This window comes from Lissotriton helveticus, chromosome 5_1, assembly GCF_964261635.1.
Source record: "Lissotriton helveticus chromosome 5_1, aLisHel1.1, whole genome shotgun sequence".
NCBI classification, from domain to species: domain Eukaryota; kingdom Metazoa; phylum Chordata; class Amphibia; order Caudata; family Salamandridae; genus Lissotriton; species Lissotriton helveticus.
The window spans coordinates 1866309698-1866335898 of record NC_136065.1 but is presented as its reverse complement, the minus strand read 5'-3'; the positions used below and the strand labels follow the sequence as shown (position 1 = coordinate 1866335898).

Genomic DNA, 26201 nt, shown 5'->3' with positions numbered 1-26201 from the left:
TTGCTGACTCCTGGAGCCATAGGAACCACTCACAAATGCAAGCAAGGAACAGTTTAAAAAAGGGAAGGAAGAAAAACCCTCCCTTGTGCATCCTACTACTCTATGCATTCATTTCAGAGGTTGTTTTGCTGACAATCATTTCCTGAACACAGAGGAAGGAGTTTAAGGGGGCTAGGGAGTGAAGTAAACACAAATATATATTTTCACATTTTAGAAGCCCTGAGTGATTCTAGATCTGCAACCTGTTAATTCCCTTGGCGACTGAGACTAGAAACCAGGCGCCATTCTTCAAGTTAAGCAGCCAATAACTGTCACTACTACCTTCAAATAATTTGATAGCTAGATATTGATTTAACATTCTGCCAAGACACAGATTTAGTATTTTGAAAAACATACCTCATCAAGAATTCTTCCTTCCTTGAAACACTGCAAAATCCCTAAATAAAAGATGAGAGAGTGTCTGATCATTGTAAATTATGTAGAATTTAATATAAACATCGGTTGCAGGACTACAGACCCAACATTTTTTTATTTTCCTGCTTGCTGGAGCTCTTAATAACATTCATGTGGATGCAATATTCAGAATATATCTCACCGGAAACTAAATGCATGAAACCACTTGCAACATTACTTAGCCAGCTTTTTCCCTGTTAATTAATGTGCGACATGCACACAAAGTGCTACATAGATTTTCAGGAGCTCAGTTAGATTTAATTATTATGTAGCACTCATTTGTCTTGATATCCTAAGACTATGTACCATGCATAAGTAGCACTTTGCATCAAAGATAAACAGTAAAAAAAAAAATTGAAAAAAAATTAAAATGCATTTTGCAAAGTGCTGTATAGTTATTATCTGCGCAAAATAGAAAAAAATACAGGACTCTGGGGGGAAAAAAGCGCTTTAAAAATATTGTCTGTTGCATCAGGCTGGGGAAAGTGGACAACACTGCATAGAAACCAGCTGCCACTTGAGAACATAAGATACAGAAACCGAATTCGACCACATGTAAAGCTAATCGGGCCCATTAAATCTGACCATTTTTCAGCCCTCTTCCGACTCACCATCTTAAAACGCACTTTGCCTTCATCTAGTGATCCTTTTCTGTGATGCTCTGGGCCATGGGCATCCAACATAGATCCAGGTAAGTCGAATAAATGCCGCACTTGGATGTTATCAACATGGATCTCGCCCCCTGGAACCTATGGTGAGCATCCCTGCTGTAGAAGTTCAATGTGTACATGTTTCATGAGAGCGATTGAGGTGATTCCTAACTAAATAGTCACTTGCAGGCTTTCAATTGATATTTTAATGGGTTTTCTTAAGATGGGCGGAGACCAGTCTTTTTTTTCTTTTTCTAACAGAGGTTTAAAACAATGCTTTAAATGCATTCCTTCCACTCCGGACTTGAGATATTAGCAGTTGTGTTATATGTGCTACCTTTTATTTTATTTTGATTTTGAAAGTTTTATATAGCGCGAACAAGATCTTTGCAGATATCAGAGCGCTTTACAAAGCCGGGAATACCAACAAGAGAGTTGAATTAAACATATTAGGTGGGGAGGGTAGGTACGTGAGGGATCAAAGTAGTACAACACATCAATAATACAAATAATACAGTTGAATGCGTACATAGATAGTCAGTAGCGATAATCATACAGGTGAAATACATAGTCATAGAGTTCTGTGTAGAGTCTTTCCAGCTCCATGCTAATACGTCAAGTGTATTTGGCCATAAGAATAGCTTTTACTTCTTTCTTAAAAAGTGTGATGGAGGAGATGAGCCTGGTTTCAGGAGGGAGTGAGTTCCAGATCCTGGGTGCCATTCCTGAGAAAGAGCGTTTATAAGTTTTTTCCTTCCGGAATCTTCGAGGTTTTAGCAGAAGATTGTTTGTGCCTCTAGTGTTTCTGGAGCCGCCAGAGATTGACAGCTTCTGAGTGAGGTATACGGGAGAGCTCAGATGTAGGGCCTTGTGTGTCATGCAGGCTATTTTCAGATGTATTCTGGCTTCAAAAGGCAGCCAGTCCAGTGTTTTCAGGTCAGGGGTGATGTGCGAGTGTTTTTTTGATCCAGTGATGAGTCTGGCTGCAGCGTTTAGAGAGGCTCTTAGGGGTGCAGTGGTGGTTAGCGGGAGACCGCAGAGGGCGGTGCTGCCGTATTCAATTTGTGGGATTACTAGTGCTTGTACTGCAGTTTGGAAGTCTTTGGCTGGTAGGAAGGGTTTCAATTTCCTCAGGGTATTGATTTGGAAGTTCGCTCCCTTTGTAGCTTTGCTGATATGATGCTGCATGTTGAGGTTGGAGTCGAGAGTTATGCCTAGAGATTTCGCTGAGTCCACTATGATGGGTTGGACATTGAGTGCAGTTAACTGTTTAAGCCAGGTTTGCGTGGTGGAGATCTTCGCTGGAGGTGAGATCAGCAGGAATTCTGTTTTCAGAGCATTGAGTTTGAGATGATTATCAGCAAGCCAGGATTGGGTGCTTCTGATCGTTGAGTTCAGTAGTAAGAGGTCATTGGGGGATTGTAGTTTGAGATATAGTTGGGTGTCATCTGCGTACATGTGAAAAAGTACATTGGATGCTTGAAGCAAGGTGGTGAGAGGTTCCATAACTAGGTTGAACAAAGTTGGTGATAGGGAAGATCCTTGGGGGACGCCTAACGAAACAGGTATTGGAGAGGACATCAGGTTGTTACTCTTGAATTTCTGCGACCTGTTGTGTAAAAAGGAGGTGAACCATTTGAGAACAGTCCCAGAAAGACCCATTCTTGTGCTCAAAAGATCGAGTAACTTCTCATGTTTAATAATTTGCAGTCCTTACAAGGGGCTCTGCCATCAACCAGGCCAGACTACAGTTAAAACGAGAACCCTGCAAGAGCGTTCACCCAGCAGCACAAAAGAGACAGGACTGGTGGTGAGGTTCTGCATGGTCAATGTATGAATCTAGATGAAAAGAATTGAGGTAATAACCGAATACCACTCACTGTCTGCCATCAGTAAATAAAAAACAACTACAAACTATTTTGCTATCGTGGTTAAATAGATCTAATGTAACTCAAAAACCATATCAGTGACCACTTCTCATTTAAAGTCCGAAGGAGTCTTTCAGCATCCCTAAAGATGTGGCTAAGTCAGGGTAGTCCAATGTAGGCCCAGGTAGTTCAGATCCATGTCTGTTTTTTAGGATGTCCTCATAAGGACCATGTACATAACATGGATCGAACGCTCCCCTCTGGACATGTGCTGGACACATGTGGGCAAGAGTACCAAACGTAAACTGGGACACATGAGGTCACTGCTTAGAAGATTATTAAGTGTGCACAACCTTCAATCAATTGAAGTGGGCAAGTTGCACAACACTTTCTAAACATTTGAAAACTTTGGGGCATGTTTGCACAGCCATCATTGAGAACAATTTAAACTATGACCTCTAGTCTTTGAGGATGAATTTAGGACGAACGACGAAATGGTTACTTAAAAGTAGTAGCAGTTTTGCAGCCTGAAGATTTTTCTGGATTCACATGCTGTGCATCATTTCCGCTATCTGGTGGTTGAGTCTGGAATCGTGGTTTGTCCTTCCATCTTTTTTTGTGTGAGCATCGTCGCCCACCATTTGGTGGTGAGTGTATCCCTTGTGTGACGTCAGATGGCGCTCTGGACATTTCTGTTAGTCACCGCCATCTTCAAATTCTTTATCTCTTTCTTTTTCCCTTCTTCTCATTCTCTTTTCTTGGTTTTTTTTCTTGGTAAGTTGATCCATGAACTTCCTCTTGTCTTGATTCGCTGTTTTCCTCGCCTGTTTGCTTTACCACATTTCCAGCGAGGTGGGAAGGTCGCATGCGAATCTAGAAACCTCTTCAGGCTGCAAGGCTACTCCTACTCGTAAGTAACCTTTTCGTTTTGCGGCACAAATCCTTTTCTAAATTCACATGCTGTGAATCTAATTATGTAGTGGCGTTTGATTCTCTGGGAAAGATGGGTTGAAATGTGGGCTAATTGGCCCACCTGTGCTTCTTTGTTCAAATGTAGGTCCACACAGTAATGTTTTGTGAAGGTGCCTGTAGAAGCCCGGGTTGCAGCCATGCAGATGTCAGCAAGTGGTACGTTTGCTAGAACGCTAAAGTTGCATCCTTTTTCCTGGTGAAATGTGCCCTGGGGTGTGTGGGTAAGGTCTTCCACACCCTTGCAGGACATATTTTGATAGTTTCCACTATCCATTATGCAATCATTCCCTTGGGTACCGGTGCTTACACTTGCACAGGAGATGGAGAACTGGTTCCCCTACCAGATTGCTCTTTTCTCCTGTAGGTCGTACATGACTGCTCTTTGCGCATCCAAAGTATCAAATGTCCTCTCCACCTGAACCTTTGCGTCCTGAAAGAAGGCCGGTCGTTGGATGCTCTGGTTGACGTGGAAAGCTGATACCTCCTTAGATAGGATTGGTGGTTTCGCTCGCAGGACAACCCTGTTCTTGTGAATTTGAAGGTATGGCTCTAAGATGGTCACTGCTTGCAGCTCGCTAACCCTGCAGAGTGACGAGATGGTTATTAAAAATGCTGTCTTTGGGGTTAAAAACTTCAATTCAGTCTTGTGCATTGGCTCAAATGGTTCGGTCATGTGCTGTAGGAGTACTGTATTCAGGGTCCACATGGGTGCTAGCATTACTTGTAGTGTGAAGAGGCTGTTACCAGTTGTTCCTCTGGTGTATGCGACTATGGCAGTCAGGTGGATCTTTAGTGAAGCTTGGGTCAGGCCACTGTCTAGTAGGTGGGTAAAGTACGTAAGCACCTCCCGTGCATTATCCTTGACACTGGTCTCTGCACCAGTGGATGTATCTGGTCCACTTGGCTTGGATTGGACTAACTGGATTAGGGTTTTAAGAAATGTGACAGAGAATATTGCCGCTAAGTGGAATGAATTGTTCTTTAACTTACTTTAAAGTTTTAAATCACATTGAGTTTAAAATGCGTTTCAGACTACTATCCCTCCATTGACTGGATATTAAAGCACTCATGTTATGTAGATCTGTGATATTCTCAATATAGAGCTTCTTATATTAGATGATCACAAGAAGCCGACCTGCTCTGGAAACTTCCTAAAGATATCAGACGCTCCTGAATGTAGGAAAGAGGTTTTGAAAAGAATGGGTGCCTAGGCATAATATTCTAATCAAATACCTTTACTATCGTTGGCCAAGATATGGATCAATTTCTGGATGTTAATACTTCTTACATCAGGAAAATGCATTTCTTGTACTAACCATTCTTTTACATAACGAGTTAATGGTTATCAGCTTAATTTACCACGTATTATTAATGTTCATCTAGTTCCACGTCACGTAGCGGAGCATTCGCGCTTTTCAGCAGAATCTCGCAGAGATTTGTCCACACTACTGATTCAAAGCTTAACACTTCTGTCCATTATTCTTCTGTGGAAATCTAATGCTGTGTTAAGCAGCGCCATTAATGGTGTCTTTTCTGTAGCCTGTTTGCATGCTGTGTTTACCACGGTCCCATTTTATTTGCCGAGTGAATTAAGTTGGATTTTCAGATGTGATACTTTGGGGTTTTAGCAAGATGGATAATTTCAAATAAGGGCTTTAGTGCTTCATCACGTTACTTGACTTTCTAAATATTTTATGTTCTATATATGATTTATAAAAACCCTATTTTTGGGAGGGAATAAATGTTTTTGATATTTTGGAGAAATGCTGTCAGATACATAGTATTTATAGGTCAACGGCGTGTGGTTCTATGCATCCCTGGAGTTTTCTATTCAGTTATTTTCTTTGCTGTGTGTGTTAAACCCACTGGTATAGAGGTAAAACAATGTGATGAACACCCTACACCACAGGAAAGTCAAATCTGTCTATGGGAATTGGAGGTCTAATGCTCTGTCTAGACATTAGCAAAGGAAAAAACATCCAAGCTTCGAACAGGCACTAGCTCATTAAAAATAAACACGAGAAGTGAGGAATAAGTAAACCCTCAGGGGGCTAGGAAAATAATGGAACATTTCATTTTGCAATACTGAGTGAAATAAACGATAACGATGCAAAAGGTCAGAAAACAACTCCTAGAATGATGAATAGAGTTTAATTAAACCTGGAACATGCAATTGGAAGAAATGCAGAGATGAAACAGGGTCACCCAAGCTTTGCCTTTCAGACATCAGGATATACTGATAGGATTAAGAAACAGGTATAAAGAGCCTGTGTTAGATGAAAGAATGTAGGTGCTGCAGCCTTTAAAACTGAGTCTAAACATCAAAGTGAGAAAGGAAAAAAAAAGGTTAAAAAAATCCTAGTTGAATAACGAGCTCAAAGATGTTCTGCACTTTTCGGAAACTACAAGGCAGAGTTGAGATCTGGGAGCAGGCAGGCCCCCACCCTCTTATTTTTTAGTTTAGAAGTGCTTTGACACCTACTGTGGTTGTGTTCAATATTTGTTTTAAACTCGAGGGGGATACGCGGCTTGTCAATTTAGGGTTACTACTGGCGCGGCATAGAATAGCAGTGCACAGGATGAAGGATCCTCTCCCACATCACAAGAGTGGCATACTGGCATGATGTACTGTAATCCCCAATCAGATGCTTATCACGAACCCATGCCACTTCGCAACCGACCGAGAGATATTTGGGGTCTATACCAGGCTATCTTGGGAGCTTCAGGAATGATGAGGCTATGGACTTGGATGTGAGTGGGGTGGTGTCATAGATGCCCAGGTGTTGCTATGGCTGTTGCAGTGTGTGGTTCTGTCCGCGTTCAGCGCAAAGGTTACTGCTCGCGCTCCTGCGTGATGATGATGGAAAGAAAGTTGTTCCTTGGACCCCCTGGGTTAGTTACTGCAGAAGAATACATAGCAGTGGGAAATGTCCGTTTTATTATTGCATGAATTCCATTGTACTGTCTGATACACCGAGACTTTGGCCGCGTTCATTGAGGACCTGTAATGTCTCTTACGTTTTCTGTCTCTCCCCAACAATTGTGTCGTCATATGTTATGTTATTAATTTTTATAAAGCGCACAGCTGCCCCAGCGAAGGGGCGCCCTGGCGCTTGAACAGGTACTAAAACATAACACGAAGAGAAAGAAAGAGGACGACTAGCCAAGTACAGAAAACAGGAAAGTTTTAATAGCACGTCTAAAAACGGTAAGATTATTCTGAGCACGGATGTGCACGGGGAGAGAATTCCACAGACCAGCGGCAAGCACTCGGTAGGAGCGGCCACCCATCCGACTGAGTTTAAAACGGGGGCAGACCGCAAGATGAAGAGCCTCCGATCTCAAGGACCTCAAAGGGATATAGGGGATTAGCAAGTTCGCAAGTGCAGGCGGCGAAGAAAGCTTCATAATTTTAAAGGCCAGGCAAAGCGACTTGAACTTAATTCTTTGCCTGACCGGCAGCCAATGAAGGGCAGAAATAGTGCTGGACACAGAGCAATGTCTAGGAAGGCCGACAATGGCCCGTGCCGCAGCATTCTGTACCCTTTGAAGCCTGGATGCCTCAGCCTGGTTTATCCCCAACAGCAGCGCGCTGCCGTAGTCCAGCCGAGATAAAACCGTGGCTTGGACCACGAGCTGCCGGGTGGAGGGATCAAAAAAACTTAAGAACTGGTCTTAAGCCACGCAAAATACCGTAGCAGGTGGCTGCAACCTTCTTCGTATGGCTCGTGAGAGTTAGAGATGGATCCAGCCAAACTCCTAAGTTCTTTACCTCGGAAACTGGAACGGGAGTGACTCCCAGTTCAGGAGGCCTGAACTGGTACTTGCACTGCTGCGCTCGCGCTGCTGCTAGCGCTTGTGTTTTTAATACTCTCCTAGTTTGCCATATTTGCGTTAGCTTACTTTATTTTCCCCTGCTTTTAGCGGGTCTAGGTTGGGCATTCCCCCTCCCTCTCACCGCATATAATTGAGATAACATCACCGCCGCTTTGGTGGGTCCGGGTCCCAGGGGTGGTCCTGCTTGGGCGCCATCTTGCTTTGGGCTCTGCCCATCCCGGCGGGCGCCATCTTTGAGCGTCCTTGCGCTCGCACTGTTGCTCGGAGCGCCTATTTAAAGTCGCCCTCTCCCGCGCAGTCAGGGCGCCTTCGCGTAGCCTGAGTCGTGCCAGAGTCCTGCCCGTCTGCGCCCGTCAGCGACGAGGAAGCGCGAGTCGCGGCAGGGCTCTGGTCACAAAGCCCAATTACCAGCATGCAGGCATTACCGATACTCAGTTATACACGGGTTGAGCTGTTGTCCATTGGTGGTAGGGTCGATGTTTGTCGGCGTCATCCGGTGGACCCCTTATCCGGCCCATATGTATGTGCCTGTAATGGTTGGTCCCTAGACAAGCCGGCCAGGATTCGATTTTTGGAAGAGAGTGTCCCGACCACGCGCAATAACACCGCGGGTCGTGTGCTTCGGATTTGGAACCTGAACGTGAGGTCATTGGTCAAGCATCACCAATCTGTACATGACCTCATTGAAAAGGATTCGCCTGACCTACTCTTCCTCACCGAAACATGGCTACAGGACTCGGATGCCGCTATCCTCAATCTTACTTTTCCATCGGAATATACGGTGTTTACATTGAATCGGTCAACGAGGGGAGGTGGCATCGCCATGGCATCGCCATGGCAGTAAAATCGTGCTTCCCCTCGGAATGGAAATCTCTTGGTCTGCCAGCCTGTGAGAGTGCCCTTTTTAAAGTGGCCTTTAGCCATCATTTCACGTTTAGCGGTATCCTCATCTACCGCCCTCCAGGCAACGACACAGTTTTCAAGGCCGCTCTTGCCGATATGGTAAGTTCTTATGCGCCTAGCTGTGCGAATTTTAACATCAGGGCGACCTCAATATTCATTTCGATTGTAGGGCGTCCACGGCAATAGACACATTGCTCGCGGACCTTGAGGCACTGCAACTTGTTCAACTTGTTACACTTCCCACCCATGCTGGGGGACATATTCTTGACCCCTTTTTCACCACTCTTGAGAGGGCGAAGGTGTCCAACCCGATTCCGGTGGGCTGGACTGACCATCTGCTGGTGGAAGTTTTCTGTCCCATTGATGATCTGCCATTCAAATCGGTGGATAGGCTGATTTTTAAAAGGCAGTGGCACAAGCTTAAACTTGAGGAGTTTTACAGGTTACTGGAGAAGGAACCCCTGAGCTCTATTCTGAATGTGGAACAAGGTTACGAACTGTTTTGCAAATGGATCTCGGATGCCCTCGACTCCCTCATACCAATGTGCTGGTCAAAATGTCATACTAAAGTACCGAGCCCGTGGTATAACGACTCTCTTGCGGAGCTTAAAAAAATCTGCCGGAAAGCTGAGAGGGAATGGAGGAAGTCTTACGATCTTAGTCTGAAGTCCTCCTATTTTGCCAAACTTAAGATCTATCACAGGGCAGTTTGTAGAACTCGTGCCGCATTCTATGCCCAGGAATTCCAAACCAGTTCCAACCCCTCAAAACTAATATTTAAGGTCCTCAAAGACCTTTTGATAAAAGGGCCACCTCGGCAGAAATCTGCACCGACGCCCATTGAGAAAGTCTGGCATCCTTCTTTTTAGAGAAAGTGCAGACTATCTACCGAGGATTTGACCTGTCTCTGCTCGACTCAGAGCCAGTTGGCTCTAACTCCCTGGCTGTTGAGATTTTGACCTCCTTGCCGGACCTGTCTACGGAGGCTTTTGATATGTTGAGCCTCAGGATTAAATCTGGCTCTCCGTTGGACCCGCTGAAGCCTGATCAAATCAGGATTCTCTCCCCCTGGTGTCGTGCTCCGATACTTTCTTTGGTTAATTTGTCGTTATCTTCTGGAACGGTCCCCTCTTCGTGGAAGCAGGCGGTAATCATCCCTGTTCTGAAGAAGGCAAATTTAGACCCGCTCTTGCCTGAGAACTACCGCCCCATATCCCTTCTTCCCTGGACAACCAAAGTCATTGAGGCTTATGTAAATTCCATCTTATCTGACCATCTTTCTCGTAACCATATTCTGGACCCGAGTCAGAATGGCTTCCGGTCGGGACACAGTACCGAGACTGCTTTGCTCTATATGATCGAGCACCTACGTGGGGTGCTCGACTCTGGGCGAACGGCGGCGCTCCTTTTGTTAGATCTGAGCGCCGCATTCGATACTGTGTCCCACCGTGTTTTAATTCGGCGCCTAGAGGAAGCTGGTATAGCGGGGACTGCTCTACAGTGGTTCTGCTCTTTCCTCTCCGGTCGGTCTTTTAAAGTGGCTATACCACCTGGCCAGTCCACCTTCCATCCTTTGGATCTGGGGGTTCCTCAGGGCTCCTCGTTGAGCCCAACCTTGTTCAACCTATACGTGAAACCGCTAGCTGCGATCGTCAAACAATGGGGTTTGACGATGACCTCATATGCTGACGATACGCAGCTGGCGGTGACACTGAGCGGAGACCCTGAGGTGGATGCCCCCAGATTCCGAGCAGGACTAGTGGCCGTAGCAGATTGGTTAAGGACCAATTGCTTACAACTGAACGCCAAAAAAAACGAAGATATGGTGTTGGGGAAACATGCAGAGCTTTGGGGAGATCAGTGGTGGCCTCCTGAACTGGGAGTCACTCCCGTTCCAGTTTCCGAGGTAAAGAACTTAGGAGTTTGCCTGGATCCATCTCTAACTCTCACGAGCCATACGAAGAAGGTTGCAGCCACCTGCTACGGTATTTTGCGTGGCTTAAGACCGGTTCTTAGTTTTTTGATCCCTCCACCCGGCAGCTCGTGGTCCAAGCCACGGTTTTATCTCGGCTGGACTACGGCAGCGCGCTGCTGTTGGGGATAAACCAGGCTGAGGCATCCAGGCTTCAAAGGGTACAGAATGCTGTCAGGCTGTTATGTAAAATGAAAATAAAGCTTAACAAAAAAAAAAAAAAAATAGAGAGGGATGTGAACATAGGAGTGAACTCTTCTGCCAACCAAGACATTTAATTGTACCTCAAGCAGCCTCTTGCTCCCAAGAGATCACTGCAGCAAACTGATGTCGAACACCAAGAAATAACCACCGAAACTGAAGTCTCTCCCAGTGGAATGTAAACCTAGAACATTTCATTTTTGCGCAGTCACCAGCAGCCACCTCGGACCATCAGGTCTAACAAGACGTTTCTGAAACAACAGTAGATGTCATTGGGCTTACACTGGTAACCGACCACCCATTTTCTGCCAGCGATCCCCAGAAAGTACTTGAGGGTCCTCTCGCAAACCAACTCCGCATCTGTAAAGAATAGACAAAGAGTTTGTTAAATTTGAAGGTCATGATCGACAAAGACCCTCTTTAAAGGGGAATCAACTCTCCTAAACAGATAATCATTTTAACTTGTTAATATTTAGACAAGTATATCAACATGCCCCTACTAGGTTGAGTAAGTACATGATCTGATTCCAGAGTACTAAACAACCACTGACTGAAGGAGTAAAGATATTTCAAAGGTAATAGATTGTTCCAGGCATCGCACCTCAAAGTCATAATACGACTGAAAAGAAAACTATTGCAACGCTGGGAGAAGGTGGCTCTATATATACTGGCCCAGAATATGGTACAGTGTGTATAGAGTCCACAAACCCCAGAGGTATAACAGAGGTTAAAACCAGGTGTGACCTTACTCTCTAGCAGTAAGGCAGTACCAGAGGACAGTGTAAAGCATTTGTTGTACACACTCAGCAAAGAGTTTCATACACTCAAAAACTGAACTCCAGGCCAATTGGTTTTATATCAAAGATATAGTTGTTTTATTTTTAGAACCAGCAGGTATCAAAATATACTGTTCTCAATATGAGAGGTCTCAGATAAGTACTTTGCAGAAAGGCAATAAACTTTGTAAACACAATAGGTACAGGGGTTGCAGTAGGCAACACAATTCTACACACAATTTAGCATTGAGCTCAATGGGTTTTCCTATATAAACACAGTTGATTACTTTGTAGATTACTTTGGTAGTTCCAGGACTGGATCCTAGATTCAGTCCTGGGGTCTAAGTTGAAAAGAATTTAGTAAAAACGTTTTAGTTATTGCAGTGATTTTTCAGGAATATAAAGCTATTTTAAAAGTTCACACTTAGAAACATTTCAACAGAAATCTGGCAATGTTATCCAACGGAAGAAAATTCAGGTTGCAGGTAAAGTACGATCTCGTTACTTTTGTAATCCAGTACTGGGCTCCTAGGTCCAGCACTGGGGTCTCAACTTAAAACAGGTAAGTAATTACGTTTAAGTATTTTGTATGATTTTTAAAGAACATTTCCAGTTTTCAAAAGTAGACACTTCGCAGAAATTTCTTAGAAAAGCACACAATGGATTCCTATGGAGAAAATTCAAGTTACTAGTAAACCCGACTAGGATTACATTTGCGGTTCAGTACTGGGCAACAAGATGCAGTACTGGCTCCTCTCCTGATCACAGGTGAGTACTTCGGAATTCGGTTGATTTAATGTGCATATTTTAAGTTTTCAAAAGTAGGCACTTAGAAGATTTATCGAGTCAAACCAGTCAATGTTATCCAATGGCAGGTAAGTGAGTTACCGGTTGCCAGGGGAGTACTCGGCTGGGGAAGTTAGGGTTCTGGGCATAGACTCAGGGGTCCCCAGGGTCAAGTAGGTACAGTTGGTTCACCCTCAGCGGCACTGGGGCGGCCGGGTGCAGAGGTAGCTCGTCCCAATGTTATCCAATGAGGGGCAGGTGGCCTCCGGTTGGTGGCTGCTGGCTAGCAGGCCACGTGGCTGTGGGAGCTGGGCTCCTGGTCACTTGCTCAGGGCAAATGGGGAAGTAGGATAGGGCACAGGTTGCGCTGCCAGGGGCACTCAGGCGGCTGGGTGCAGGGTGCCTTTGAGCTGTCGGGCGCTTAATGTTATTCAATGGGAAAGGTAAAATGGGAACAAAGGCTACAGACTCGGGGACGGTGATTCTTCAGGTGCGACCACCACTTCGAGAGGTAAGTTGGGATCCTGGAGAAGAGGTAGGTACCCCAAAGGGAGGCACAGGGGTCGCAGGACATCGGGTGCAGGGGTGTCGGAAAATCTCACCCTCGGCTGGTCGCGGTTGGAGGGGTCCCTGGTTCTGATGCTGCAGGCGTCGTCTGGTTCGTCGAGGAGGGTCTTTGGGCACTGGACTTCAGGTCCCAGTCGCCGGGGGGACGTCCTCGTGGTCTTGGATCACTCAGGCACGAGCCGGGCTCGGTGGGTGCAGAGTGGGCAGGTCTTGAGCTTCCTGGCTGGCACCAGGGGTTGGTTGTTGAAGCAGAGCCTCTTCTTATGGGAGTCCCAGTCTTTAAGAGGGTCCACCGGGTGTCCCAATGTTGCTGTCCGCAGGAGTCGCCGGGATTAAGCAGGAGCAGGTTCCAGGACCGACAGGCCGGTAGGGCTGGGGCCAAGTCAGTGGGTGTCATCCTGCTGTTAGCAGCTGCACGGCGGGCCTTCTTGATCTTCTTTCTTCTTTTCTGATCGGGATATGATGTTGGAAGGTTCAGAGTGCCCGTAAATACTGAATTTAGGGGCGTTACAGGTAGGGCAAGGGCAGGGACCAATAGGTCCCTGTCCTGGGGTGGGTACACCCCCTAGCCTGCGCCTCTCCTGTGGGAGGGGGGCAGGAGCCTAGCTGTGATTGGGCAGGGCTCCCCATCTTCAAGATGGCTGGAGCCCGGGTTCGTGCTTCACCTCGCCTCTCCCACCTGAGGGGTGGGGTTGGCACAGGCTGGCACCCTCCCTTCCTGAAGTAGGGTTTCCTGCCAGTCTTCCCGCCAGAGTGGGGGTTAGAATCAGTGGGGGCCAGTTGCTGAGTACAGCAAATGGTCTGGAGAAACCCACAGAGGCGCATGCCTTTGAAGCTCCCCCCTGCCCATCCTGGGGGAGGAGACCTAGCACCTCGCCCAGGATGTGCATTGTTGCAGGCCCAGGAGAGCGGGGGTTCTCCACTCAGGGGTCCAGCAACATGTCTGCTGTGTGGCAGCCTCTGCAGCCACTCAGCCCAGACGTGGATTGTAGGTTAGATTTTCAGGGGGAATCTCTAAAATGCCCTCTGGTGCATTTTACATTAAATCCCACACTGGCATCAGTGCGGGTTTAATGTGCTGAGAAGTTTGGTACCAAACTTGTCAGTCTTCAGTGTAGCCATTATGGTGCTTTGGAGTTGGTAATGACAACCTCCCAGCACCATATACTCTTAATGGCATCACTGCACTTACAATGCCCAGGAATGGCCCTGGGTACTGTAGGGGTACAGGGTCATGCCCCTGTGCCCACGCCTCTGGCATAGGGCACCCAGCTAGAGGGGTGACTGAAGTATGCCAAGGCAGTGGGTTCTGTGGGCATGGCACACATGGATTTGTGCCATGTTGACTCTTCGTTTAGTTCTGCACTTAGACACTCAGCCTGCAAAGGCAGTGTGTGGGTGTCAGGGTACAGGGCCCCTGAGGGTGGCACAATAAATGCTGCAGCCCTCAGGGGTCTTCTCTGGTCACCATGCCCTGGCTAACTAGGGTACCATTTACTAGGGGCTGACAGGTGGCCAGAGATGCCATTTGGGTTTTAGTTTCAACACAGTTTTAGGGAAGGAACACAGGCCCTGGATACATGGTTGGCGGGAGCCCAGGTCACACTCAGTCAAAGCACCTCAGCAGTTCAGAAAAAAGTGGGGGCATACCAATGCAAGAAAGATGGCAAGAAATGTGGCGTTTCTCACAAACGCCACAAAAGAAATTATTCATTGTTAGGTCTCACCTAGGCAGAGCTTGCGCTTTCTCTTCGAGACATGCTGTATTCAGGATATGTGCATAAAGCTCCACCGACCCCCAGCCCATCTTTTTAATTGGCTCCTGTCCCAGCCCTTTGTGAATGGTGGCTTTTAATTGGTCATTAGACTTTGTAGTCCCTCATTAGTACTGCCTTGTCTCTTCTTGTAACCTCCCATGAGGACACCCATTACTTGTGTTGTTATGCCCTAGGTTTTAATTATAGTCTCAAGGCACTATTTTCTTAAAGGCCGTCAGACAGGACACTCACTTGGTCCTGAACTAGGTTGGCAGTGGTTACTTTATTTGCTAGCACATCTCACATTTATATTAGACCTACTATAAATTTCCCTTCATCAGCTCCACATAGAGTACAACCTAATCTGGAATTAATATAATCATCATTTTATCACATTTCAAAGCTATTAATTGTATATATGGTCATAGCTCTTTGAATGTACTCGTGGTACTGTCTTGCATGAAATGCATTAGTGGTAGGCTGGATTTACCATATCTTCTGCAGGGTGCAGTACCATATGTGACCAAAAGTTTATTATATTCACTAGAGACCTCTAGGAGGAGCTTGCGGTACTGCACCTAGACAAGTAGTGCTGGTGTCTTGCTCACTAGGGACCACTAGGAGCATCTTGCGGTACGGCACCTAGACAAGCAGTGCTGGTGCCTTGCTCACTAGAGACCTCTAGGAGCAGCTTGCGGTATTGCACCTAGACACGCAGTGCTGGTGCCTTGCTCATAAGGGACATCTAGGAGCAGCTTGCTGTACTGCAACTAGACGAGCAGTGCTAGTGCCTTGCTCACTAGGGACCCCTAGGAGCAGCTTGCGGTACGGCACCTAGACACGCAGTGCTGGTGCCTTGCTCATAAGGGACATCTAGGAGCAGCTTGCTGTACTGCAACTAGACGAGCAGTGCTAGTGCCTTGCTCACTAGGGACCTCTAGGAGCAGCTTGCAGTACAGCACCTAGACATGCAGTGCTGGTGCCTTGCTCACTAGGGAGCTCTAGGAGCAGCTTGCAGTACAGCACCTAGACATGCAGTGCTGGTGCCTTGCTCACTAGGGAGCTCTAGGAGCAGCTTGCAGTACTGCACTGAGACATACAATGCTGTTTCCTGGCTCACTACACAACCATTTACAATGCACAAGGTCTCGCATTACTGAGTGTATGAGCTATTGGCGTTGCATTATTTGCAACACCAATACCTCAAACTATCAGTAATGTGAGACCTATTGCAATGCAAATGCTGGTTAAGAATGCTACTGTTTCTCTTTTGCCATACACAGAAATTTTTTTCAAAGGCTGTTAGAATAATCCAGCCAAAAAAGGCCGGAAATAAATAGGAGCAAATCCAGCAGTGTGATAAAAGAAAGTCCTAGTCATAGCCGGTCTCTAGTTCTTTCCAGACTGCACAATACCAATAAAGGTAAGAGTAGGAATTACAGTATGGAGTACCACCTCCAAATTCTTTCTCCGATGGCAAATAGGCCATGCAATTTTTTTTATTTTTTTTGGCTTTGGAACCTGGTGTTGCTAATAACATGGACTGAAATCCCGACTGCCATTAGAACCGCCCGACCCTGCTCCAGTTTAGGGAAGCCCTGAAATTACACCCGTTTATAGAACAAACAATGGAGCAAGGACCCAAATCCCCCTCAGAATCCAGCTAACCCTTGAATCACTAATCTGTGTCTTTGCTTTTGACACTGTACTGCGCTCGGCTGTCTTTCTGTTAGGTTCATGTTCTACAAAATACATACAAACATCTATACCAATTCTGTTTGACGGGCAGCGCCAAAGTTCACAGAAACAGTTTTTTGTTTAAAGATCAAGGAGCGCTCAAAGGGAGTCTTACTCTTATTGTAGCTCTAGAAAGGGGTAGCCATCGAGACAGGCAGCTATTGATATACTAAAGGCACATAAGAACAGCACTGTTTCTGCTTCCTATAGTAACTGTGACCTCTCAATATACCCTGGATTCCATTATCCATTTTTACAAACTAAGATTTAACTCGAACTGATGGTCTGCAAAACTGCCTCTGTGGAGCTGGATCAGTCTTCGGTATTGGGACAAACTAGGAAATGAGTAGGCACGGTGCAGTTTTTATCACCATCAGTGCTTATGTTAACGAGCACGATAAACAAGCAGTAGACGCTTCATCTGAGCTCTTTTCCTTCCCTAAGAAATGCTAAGCTCTAATACCTACAGTTCATGGTCAGCTCCGTTTACTAACTGTTAGTGACCATATATATTTTCTTACACCATTCAGAAAGTGATTTTTGTTTTGTGTTTTATTGATTTTTTAGAAGTGGGTGTATTTTCCATTTCCCAGACTCTACCAACTGTTCCAGCAGCTAACAAGCCAGCTTCTTAGCAGTGGTGTGCGCACTCGGAAGTGTGGAGACCCAGCTTCCTGTGGAAAGAGGATGTGGATGATGGTTGGGGAAGGGGGGAACAGCATGCCATGTAAAGGGACTCATTCTCTCTTCATTGGACACGGTTTGTGAGAGAGTTCACTGCAGGAGTTAAATACTTGCCGCAGGACTTCCATGGTGCCTGCTGAGCAGACATCAATCCTCTTAATGACAGTGATCAGCAACTTGGTACGCGTGCACAGTGGTTAGCATCCGTCCTAGGTGACGGGCTGCATAGGTGCCTTAGATGAAGTGGCAGGATACACGGCATCAAAAGCTGGCAGACAGCTAGAAGATATGTCTGAGCCTAAATTACAGCCTGTATTTGAGTCATCCTGGTTACAAACGAGACATGCTTCCTCCCCCAAAAACACGTGTGCCTGCTGAGGATTAAAATTGCTCATCAATTTTGTCCATCATTTTACTTTGAATCAGTTTCGACACATTTATTTGATCTTGTCAACTTTTAGAGGCACGGTTATATTGTATTATTACATTTTCTTTCCAGGTGTAAACTTAATTATACTTGCCAAGTGCAGTCTTAGGTACCCTGTTTCCGAGTCACCCTGCAAGCTCGTCTTCCCGCATTCTCCGAGTGTGGAGCTTGAAGATCACACTTTGGACTAAATGCTAAAAGTTTCTTCGCATTGTCTAGTGTGGAGCGGCAAACAACAGTAGCCATTATTCTCAGTTGTGTGCATTGTACTTTCGAATGAGATACCACAGAATGATTACCTGCTATGGAGCAAAAACCAGGGCAGTTATTGCAATTATTCAGGAAAAAAGTGTCAAAATTGAGGACAACTTTTCAGGTGAAACGGTCAATTTTACAGATCAATCTGTGTAGCTCGTGAACAATAAAAAAGTAAGTTAATAGAAGACTGACACAGTCCAAAGAGGTTTATGGTCTTTGATTTGAAAAATACATAGCAGTACTGAGCAAACATTCACATGTACCTGGGTTTAGTTTACTTAAAGATTTAAAGACGTAGCAAACACACATACACACTCCTTAGTCTGCTTTCCCTGCTCTCATCTCTTACATAACATTTAGTACTGAAAAAAATTTTTTTCAGCTAAAGATTTATCAGTTTTTAAAAAAAATTTAATTTAAAAAAATTGTAGACAGTGCATTGATGAGGGTGATATTAAAGAGAATTGTGGATATTGTATATTTTAAGAAATGCTTATTAGTATTGTGAAAGGATTAAACTAAAGAATTGAGATTTCTAATATAACTATTAACATAAGTTTTAACAGAAGTTGTCCCACTGTGTTCAGTGCATTTCCAAAGTACAGTCTATCTTCTAACCGGTACCTGCTAAGAGAAAACGAAGTAGCCTATTCAAGGGCTCCACTGACCATATCCTTTTCTCTTTCTCATTATGTTTCCGATTTTTGTTTGCACTTTTATTGCGATGTTTAACCTTCGCAATAAAAGTGCAAACAAAAATCAGAAACATAATGAGAAAGAGAAAAGGATATGGTCAGTGGAGCCCTTGAATAGGCTACTTCGTTTTCTCTTAGCAGGTACCGGTTAGAAGATAGACTGTACTTTGGAAATGCACTGAACACAGTGGGACAACTTCTGTTAAAACTTATGTTAATAGTTATATTAGAAATCTCAATTCTTTAGTTTAATCCTTTCACAATACTAATAAGCATTTCTTAAAATATACAATATCCACAATTCTCTTTAATATCACCCTCATCAATGCACTGTCTACAATTTTTTTAAATAAAATTTTTAAAAAAAACTGATAAATCTTTAGCTGACCAAGATGGCCGCCTGGTAGGAGCTCCCCTCCGGAGCTCCCAGTGCTAGGGATCCCTTTCATGGATTTATCCCGGATAGCACTCGTCGTCATAGGGAAAATATAAGTAACTGGAGCTTGACAAGTAACTGGATGAATAACGAGTAACTGGATTAAAAGGAGCTTGATATCACATACCTGCAATCCTGGCGACTGGACCCCTGCAACTCTCACAAGAGCATCGGAGCTGTCGGCGGAGCCCTGGTCGGTGGGAGAGAGCCTGCTGCGGATGCAGACGTGAATATACGACGTGAAGGACTGCCTGTCAGCGCCGGCCACCATGAGACTACATACCGGGGCTGCAGCTGCCAACGTACAGCCCGGGGACTAAGGAGAAGCGCCGCCTGCTGCCTGCCTTCGCCTGTGAACACCGGTCGCGAGGCGGGCGCCTGGAGTCTGCCTACCGGGACTGCAGCTGCCATCGTGCAGCCCGGGGTCTGATGAGAAGCGCCGCCTGCTGCCTGATATTGCCCGAGAACACCGGGCTGCGGAGTGGACGCCCGGAGAGTGCCTGACGGGACGGCATGCTTGGCGCCTGGAGTCTGAAGGCGCGGTGAGGCGCTGCTTGCTGCTGGGCGCTGGGTCGCTGAGCGGAGCGACTAGGAACCTCCGTCCAGCTGCGAGTCCCGGCGCTGGGATGGGTGTGCGCTGATGAGGCGTGCCTCCCACCGGACTGTCCCCTGCTGGGAAGATCGGGGTCTGATATCTCGTGCGGCACCCTCCCTCCTCTCGCCGGACTGCAAGCAGGCACTGGAGCTGGCTGGGAGGCTAGCGAGCTGGGGCGGGTTGCTGCCGCGAGACGCCTAAGCCCCATCCCCTGACAACTCACGCGGCGCTGCAATCTGTTGATGCTGACAACGCGAACCTGCGGACCACCAGCTGCTACTGAGACCCGGGGAGCAGACCTGCAAAGGCGGGGTCGCGCTGGCAAGAAATGGATAAACAGCGCAGATGGGCACTTTCAGGCAAGATCCCGGATGTCTGCAAAACGCTGCTATTAACCTCATATCTACTGTGCAGAAACAACATAAAAGCGCAAAGACTTTGCAACCCTGCAACATTTTAACTATGTTCCTTGTCTCCACCGCCAATAAATGCTTCACTTTGCGCCACTTTGCGGGCAACATCATAACTCAGGCTAAGAAGTTCTTCAAGAAGGTATTGTACATTTTTGCCTTCCTCCCTTTGTTCAAAATGGCTGGGGCCATAAAGCTGTACTAATAAATCTCCCTCCTTTACCTTCGACGCCCACAAGGCTCCCCAGCTTGACTCCTCCACACAAGACAAGACCACCAAAACAGAGATAAGACTCCCTCCTAACAAGTCAGAGCTGGGCTTGCACAAATAGAAACTGAAATAGCCCTTCCTTGGTCCTAAAGCAATAACAACTGACAGAGGACTATCAGATATATCCCCCCCTATTTGGCGGCCATATTTGACTATTATTTCACCTTCTTCGGCGGCCATCATGGACTAGTCACTCTCACTGCTTGCCCAGGTCATAAGAACTGACTATCTACATAGCTCTGCATCTAAGCACTGTAATTAAGTTCCTGCCTTGTATTGCAGTATTGGATCTTTTATTTTATTTTAGTTTATCTCTCCATTTTGTTGTCTACTCTAGTATACACATTTGTTGTACTTATACTTGTTATATTTACTTGTGGCAAGCTGCACATATCTCACCTCTATCCCCATCACCCACTGTCCGCTGCGGCAAGCTGCACTTATCTCACCTCTACCCCCTTCACTCACTGTCCGCTACCGCATTTATTTATTTGTTGGGTTTTCGATGTAAGCTACCTCACGATATTGCACTGATTATTACTACCTCATACACCTCGCTCTGTCATGTAAACTGCACCCAGCCACTTTCTACGCCTAGACTACACTGCTGGTACAGCGTAAATGCTAATATGTAACTTGGCTTCCACCTAATCGGTCCTACCTCTCATAGTTGGCTACACGGTGTAAACTGACTGCTTCCTCGTATATAGGATACATTTGGTAAGCTGCACCTACGCACTGTCTGTGCGGGGATCACACTGACTTCTACCTCTTATACTTCTGATCACTCACTGGTGTCCCCCTCGGCCCTGTAACTAGCGGACGACAACTTGTACTACCGTCCTATTTCCTACACCTATCGCCACAGCCTCTCTAAAATGGAGCTCAGCGGCAAGCACACTTTTAGAATTAACTACCCCCCCACTCCTCTCTCCAAAAATGCCACTAAGCGTTTTAAACACAACTTCTTGAGGTCGCACCCTGAAACACCCTTTGCCGACACCTACTTCTCACCGGGCAATGGAGCCCTGAATACCGATATCATCTTCCACACCGCACGCAGAGCCCAATGGAGAAAAACTTTCCTATCCCTACTCACAGTCTCCACCACCAGGAAAACACCTCATGGCCTAATTCTCACCATCACACCTTCCCACCTCTTCCCTGGCAGGTCTACCATTACTATCTACAATAACGGGATTGTCCTAATCCAATCCACAGACAAGAACCTGGAATTACTAGACAACCTGCTCCCCAAGTTCAAAGAGCACCTCTCCAAGCTGCTGACCCCCACCCAGAACTCCGTCAGCACTATCTCCCCTGACGTCGTAGCCACCACCTACCACACCTCTACCCCCAGCACCCTAGTAAATGGCCCACCTGCTGTTAACGCCCCCCACTTCCCAAAGACAGTCACAATTATCTCCACTGCACATACTAGCAGCCCCTCTAACATGACCCTGCTTATCCCCACCCATACCCCCTCCATCCCTCTCCCCCCGGACAGAGCATCCCCCACCCACAACACACCACCATCTGAACAAGCCACCGCCCAAAGTTTATCCTCCCAACCCCCCACCCACAACACACCACCATCTGAACAAGCCACCGCCCAAAGTTTATCCACCCCCCCATCCCAGCCCCCTCACGACAGACACCTCTCCCTCCCCATCTCCCTCCCCATTCCCACCCACGAATCTCTCACACCTGACACAACAACTCCCACCCACAACACGCCTACATCTGCACACACCATCACTCGGAGTTTATCCACCTATCCCCCCCATCCCCCCCACGGCAGACACCTCTCCCGTCCCTGCTCCCTCCCCACTCCCACTCACAACGCTACCCCCTCCCAACAAACGATACAGAACATACCTCCTCCCGCACCTTAGCTTCCCCCTCTCTCCCACCTCCTATTCTCAGCCCTCACTACCCACCTGTCTCCCCCACCGTCTTCAGCCTGCACTCACTCTTCTACTCACCGGCACCGTCTTCCACTGAAGTCACTACCTATGCTCCCCACCCACCGCCTGTCTCACCTACATCACCCACACCCCTCGCCCACAAACACGTTCACACTTTGAATACCATCCCACCCTTTAGCACCGCTGAACCCCTCAACAACGCCAGTATACCCCCCCCCCTGATACCCTGCCTGCCCCCCAGATCACCACTCAATCACTCACCAACGGCTCTCTCCACCAACACCTTCCCCAATGACCCCCCTAACCTGACTTTATCCACCCTCCAACAAGTCAAAGAGGAAATCTTACAAATCAAAAAAGAAGTCCACGCTATCAAAGACCTCCTCTCCTCACAGCCCAGTCTACCTCGCACCATCCCACTACCCTACAAACGAAGCACCCTCCCTACATACCCTCGCCCCCGACGTCACCAGCAATGGCCTACTATCCCCGTTCGCAATAACTCCCACCGCCCCCGTCGTGTTCTCAACCCCTTGTCGGACCGCGACCTATGCTCTCTCCTTCACTCTTATGGCCCAGGTCCGGTAAAAGACTTTTCCAACTCACACATCACCATACCCACAATTCTTACAAACACTCGGAGGCCCCCAACACTCAACAACAGAGGCTCCGTCCCTAACAACCTCAGAAAAGTTCCCCTCACATTAGATAGCTCGACCACCCTACTAAACTGCAGATCGGCCCAGAGACATTCCTCCGACATCGCGGATCTCGTCTCAGAAAGGGATCTGGACCTAGCCATTCTAACGGAAACGTGGCTCACTGAAGCCTCTACCCCGATTATGGACATACTAGTCCCCCCCAATTATCACATCATTAGGCTGGACAGGTCTCCTGGCAAGACGGGCGGGGGAATTGCATGCATCTTTAGGAGCAACCTCTCCGTTACTCAAGTCACCTCCCCTTCCCTTTCCTCCTGTGAACTCCTCTGCCTCGACATCACCAGTGAGGGCAAACAAGCCTGTGCTTTACATCTCATCTATCACCCGCCTGGTGACAATCTCATATTCACCCAACAACTCATGGACATGATCACTTCCAATGCCGGTCGGCAGACCACTCAAGTCTACCTGGGGGACTTCAATCTCCACTGGAACGATCAGAAAGACACCGTGGTGAATGGTCTCAAATCGTTCCTCAATGCGCTTGACCTCAGCCAATTATGCGATAAACCAACACACGGCAAAGGCGCGATTCTCGATCTCATCATTGCCAAAGAGAACGCTATTCAACTGGAGGCGATTCTACCCTGCGATTGGTCAGATCACCACATTATCACCTTCTTTATCAACGAAAAAGTTAAACCTAACCCTACTCAACCAATCAAATCCAAAATATGGAAAAGGGATCTGAAGAGTCTTAACCCCTCAACCCTACCACCCCACATCGGCAACCTCCTCCTTCCCCCTTCAGGTGCCTCAGATGTTCAATCACTAACTGACCACTACCTTGACTCTATGAATACAATAGTCAATGAAGTCGCCCCTTTGCAACTGAAGAGAGTCTCCACCAAAATTTCTAACCCCTGGTATGATGACAGACTCAATGACGAGAGGCGTAATATGCGAATGGCAGAGCGCACCTGGAGATCGGACCCTTCAGCACTGCATCTCAAAAAGCTTAAGAACAAGAGAAATGCCTACTTTAGGAATATAAAGCGCACAAAGTCTGACTTCTTCAGCCGCCAGTTGGACCAAGCGAAGAACAGGCCAAGAAAACTGTTCGAGCTAATCCAGACCCAAACAAAGGCACAACCCACACAATCAAACAGCACAACAAATGGCACCCCACACTGTGAAGCCTTCTCTGCTTTCTTTAAACTAAAGACTGACAACATAAGAAATGACCTCATCATGGATGTAAGCCGATACCCCAACCACACCAGAATGGCAGACACTCAACCTAAAAACAAGGCATCCTGGCAGTACTTCGATACCTATTCGGAAGAAGCAATACACAAACTGCTCTGCACCTTGAAGCCCTCTAATCACCTCACAGACCCTCTACCTGCTAATGCTGTAAAAGACTTTACCCCCTTGCTCCTCCCTCTCTGGACCAAGATCATCAACAGCTCTTTGCAGCAAGGCCACATTCCAGACTCCCTTAAGGTGGGGCAAGTCACGCCTATACTCAAGAAACCTACTGCTGATCCGTCTGACCTAAACAACTATCGGCCCATCACCAATATCCCCACCCTGGCCAAACTGCTGGAGAAATGTGTCCAACTCCAACTAACAAAACACATTGATCAATTTGACCTCCTCAACCCTCATCAATCAGGTTTCAGAGCGAAACATAGCACGGAAACAGCTATGACACACATAATTGATGACGCCCTCCAAATTCTGGATCGCAATGAGTCCTGCCTCCTCATCCTTCTTGACCTCTTGTCAGCATTTGACACGGTCAAACATGAGAACTTGCTGGAGCTGCTAAATACTCGAATGGGGCTATCGGGAACTGTTCTCAAGTGGTTTTCGTCCTTCCTTCACAATCGGTCTCAGAGGTTCAAGATCGACAATGTGCTATCTACACCTATGCCTGCAGATCTAGGTGTTCCACAAGGATCCACCCTCTCCCCTACACTGTTCAACCTCGTTATGGAACCGCTCGCCACCTTGCTTCAAGCATCCAATGTTCAATTCCATATGTACGCCGATGACACACAACTCTATCTAAAGTTACAATCCCCGGAAGATATCAAACATCTGAATTCCACGCTTATTAACACCCAATCTTGGCTGGCCAATAATCACCTCAAACTAAATGCGCTGAAAACTGAGTTCCTACTCATCTCACCCCCGGCGAAAACGTCCTCCACCCAAACCTGGCTCAACAACCTAACAGCACTCAATGTCCAACCTACCATCGTGGACTCGGCGAAATCCCTAGGCATCACACTCGACGCCAAGCTCAACATGCAGCAGCACGTCAGCAAAGCCACTAAAGCAGCTAATTTCCAAATTAACACGCTGAGGAAAATTAAACCCTTCCTCCCGGCCAAAGACTTCCAAACTGCTGTACAAGCTTTAGTCATCCCTCGAATTGACTACGGAATTGCGGCCCTCAGCGGTCTCCCGCTATCCACAACAGCACCCTTAAGAGCCTCCCTGAACGCTGCCGCGAGACTCATTACTGGCTCTAAAAAGCATTCGCACATATCCCCAGACTTAAAGTCTCTAAAATGGCTGCCTTTTGAAGCCAGAATACAGCTAAAAATTGCAGTTATGACACACGCGGCCGTGCACCACAAGGCACCCAACTACCTCGCTCAAAAGCTGTCTATATCAGGAGGCTCGAGAACCAATAGGAGCACAAAAAATCTACTCCTGAAACCTCGTAGATTCCGGAAAGCGAAAACCTACAAGCGCTCCTTCTCAGGAATGGCACCCAGGATCTGGAATGCGCTCCCTCCTGAAACCAGGCTGATCTCCTCCACGGCACTCTTCAAGAAAGAGGTGAAAACCATCCTTCTGGCCAAGATCTCCTGATCGCTATAGATGTTGGTTCAGAGACTCTGCATTGTATCACTGCTCACCCTATCCCTTGGCACTACACTTTACCTGTAGAGTGGCACTACTACGCTACTCTCTTACTATCGACCAAGATATGATACACGTTGGTTTACTGATCCACCTGAACACCTCTGTATTGGGACCAATGACTTGTGCTGTCCTATATTACTTCCCTACCTGATTGTATATGGATTGGTTTTATGTATGCTTTTTATTATCCATGTTATTACCATCTTATTGTTATTGTTATTGTCACCGTGTTATTGTTGCTTTATCCATGTTATTACCATGTTATTGACTTTTATACTGTTCCCAGTATCTCTGTTGACTCCTACTGCCCCTACACTGTCTTTGTGAAGCGCTCTGATATCTGTAAGGATCCTGTTCGCGCTATATAAAACTTTGAATAAATAAATAAAATAAATAAAGTACAACAACACCAG

The 26201-nt window shown here is 46.7% G+C and overlaps 1 protein-coding gene across 2 annotated transcripts in view; it reads right to left on the bottom strand.

Annotated features, from left to right (window-relative positions):
• BRCA1 (BRCA1 DNA repair associated) overlaps positions 1–26201 on the bottom strand; it is a 553713-nt gene that overhangs the window by 92315 nt on the left and 435197 nt on the right. For both annotated transcript variants that reach the window (XM_078645314.1, XM_078645315.1), the window contains exons 17-18: positions 11139–11216; positions 397–437 (exon numbers count right to left, since the gene is read on the bottom strand). In XM_078645314.1, coding sequence (XP_078501440.1) covers positions 397–437; positions 11139–11216 — 119 coding nt within the window. The remainder of the gene's footprint in view (positions 1–396; positions 438–11138; positions 11217–26201) is intronic.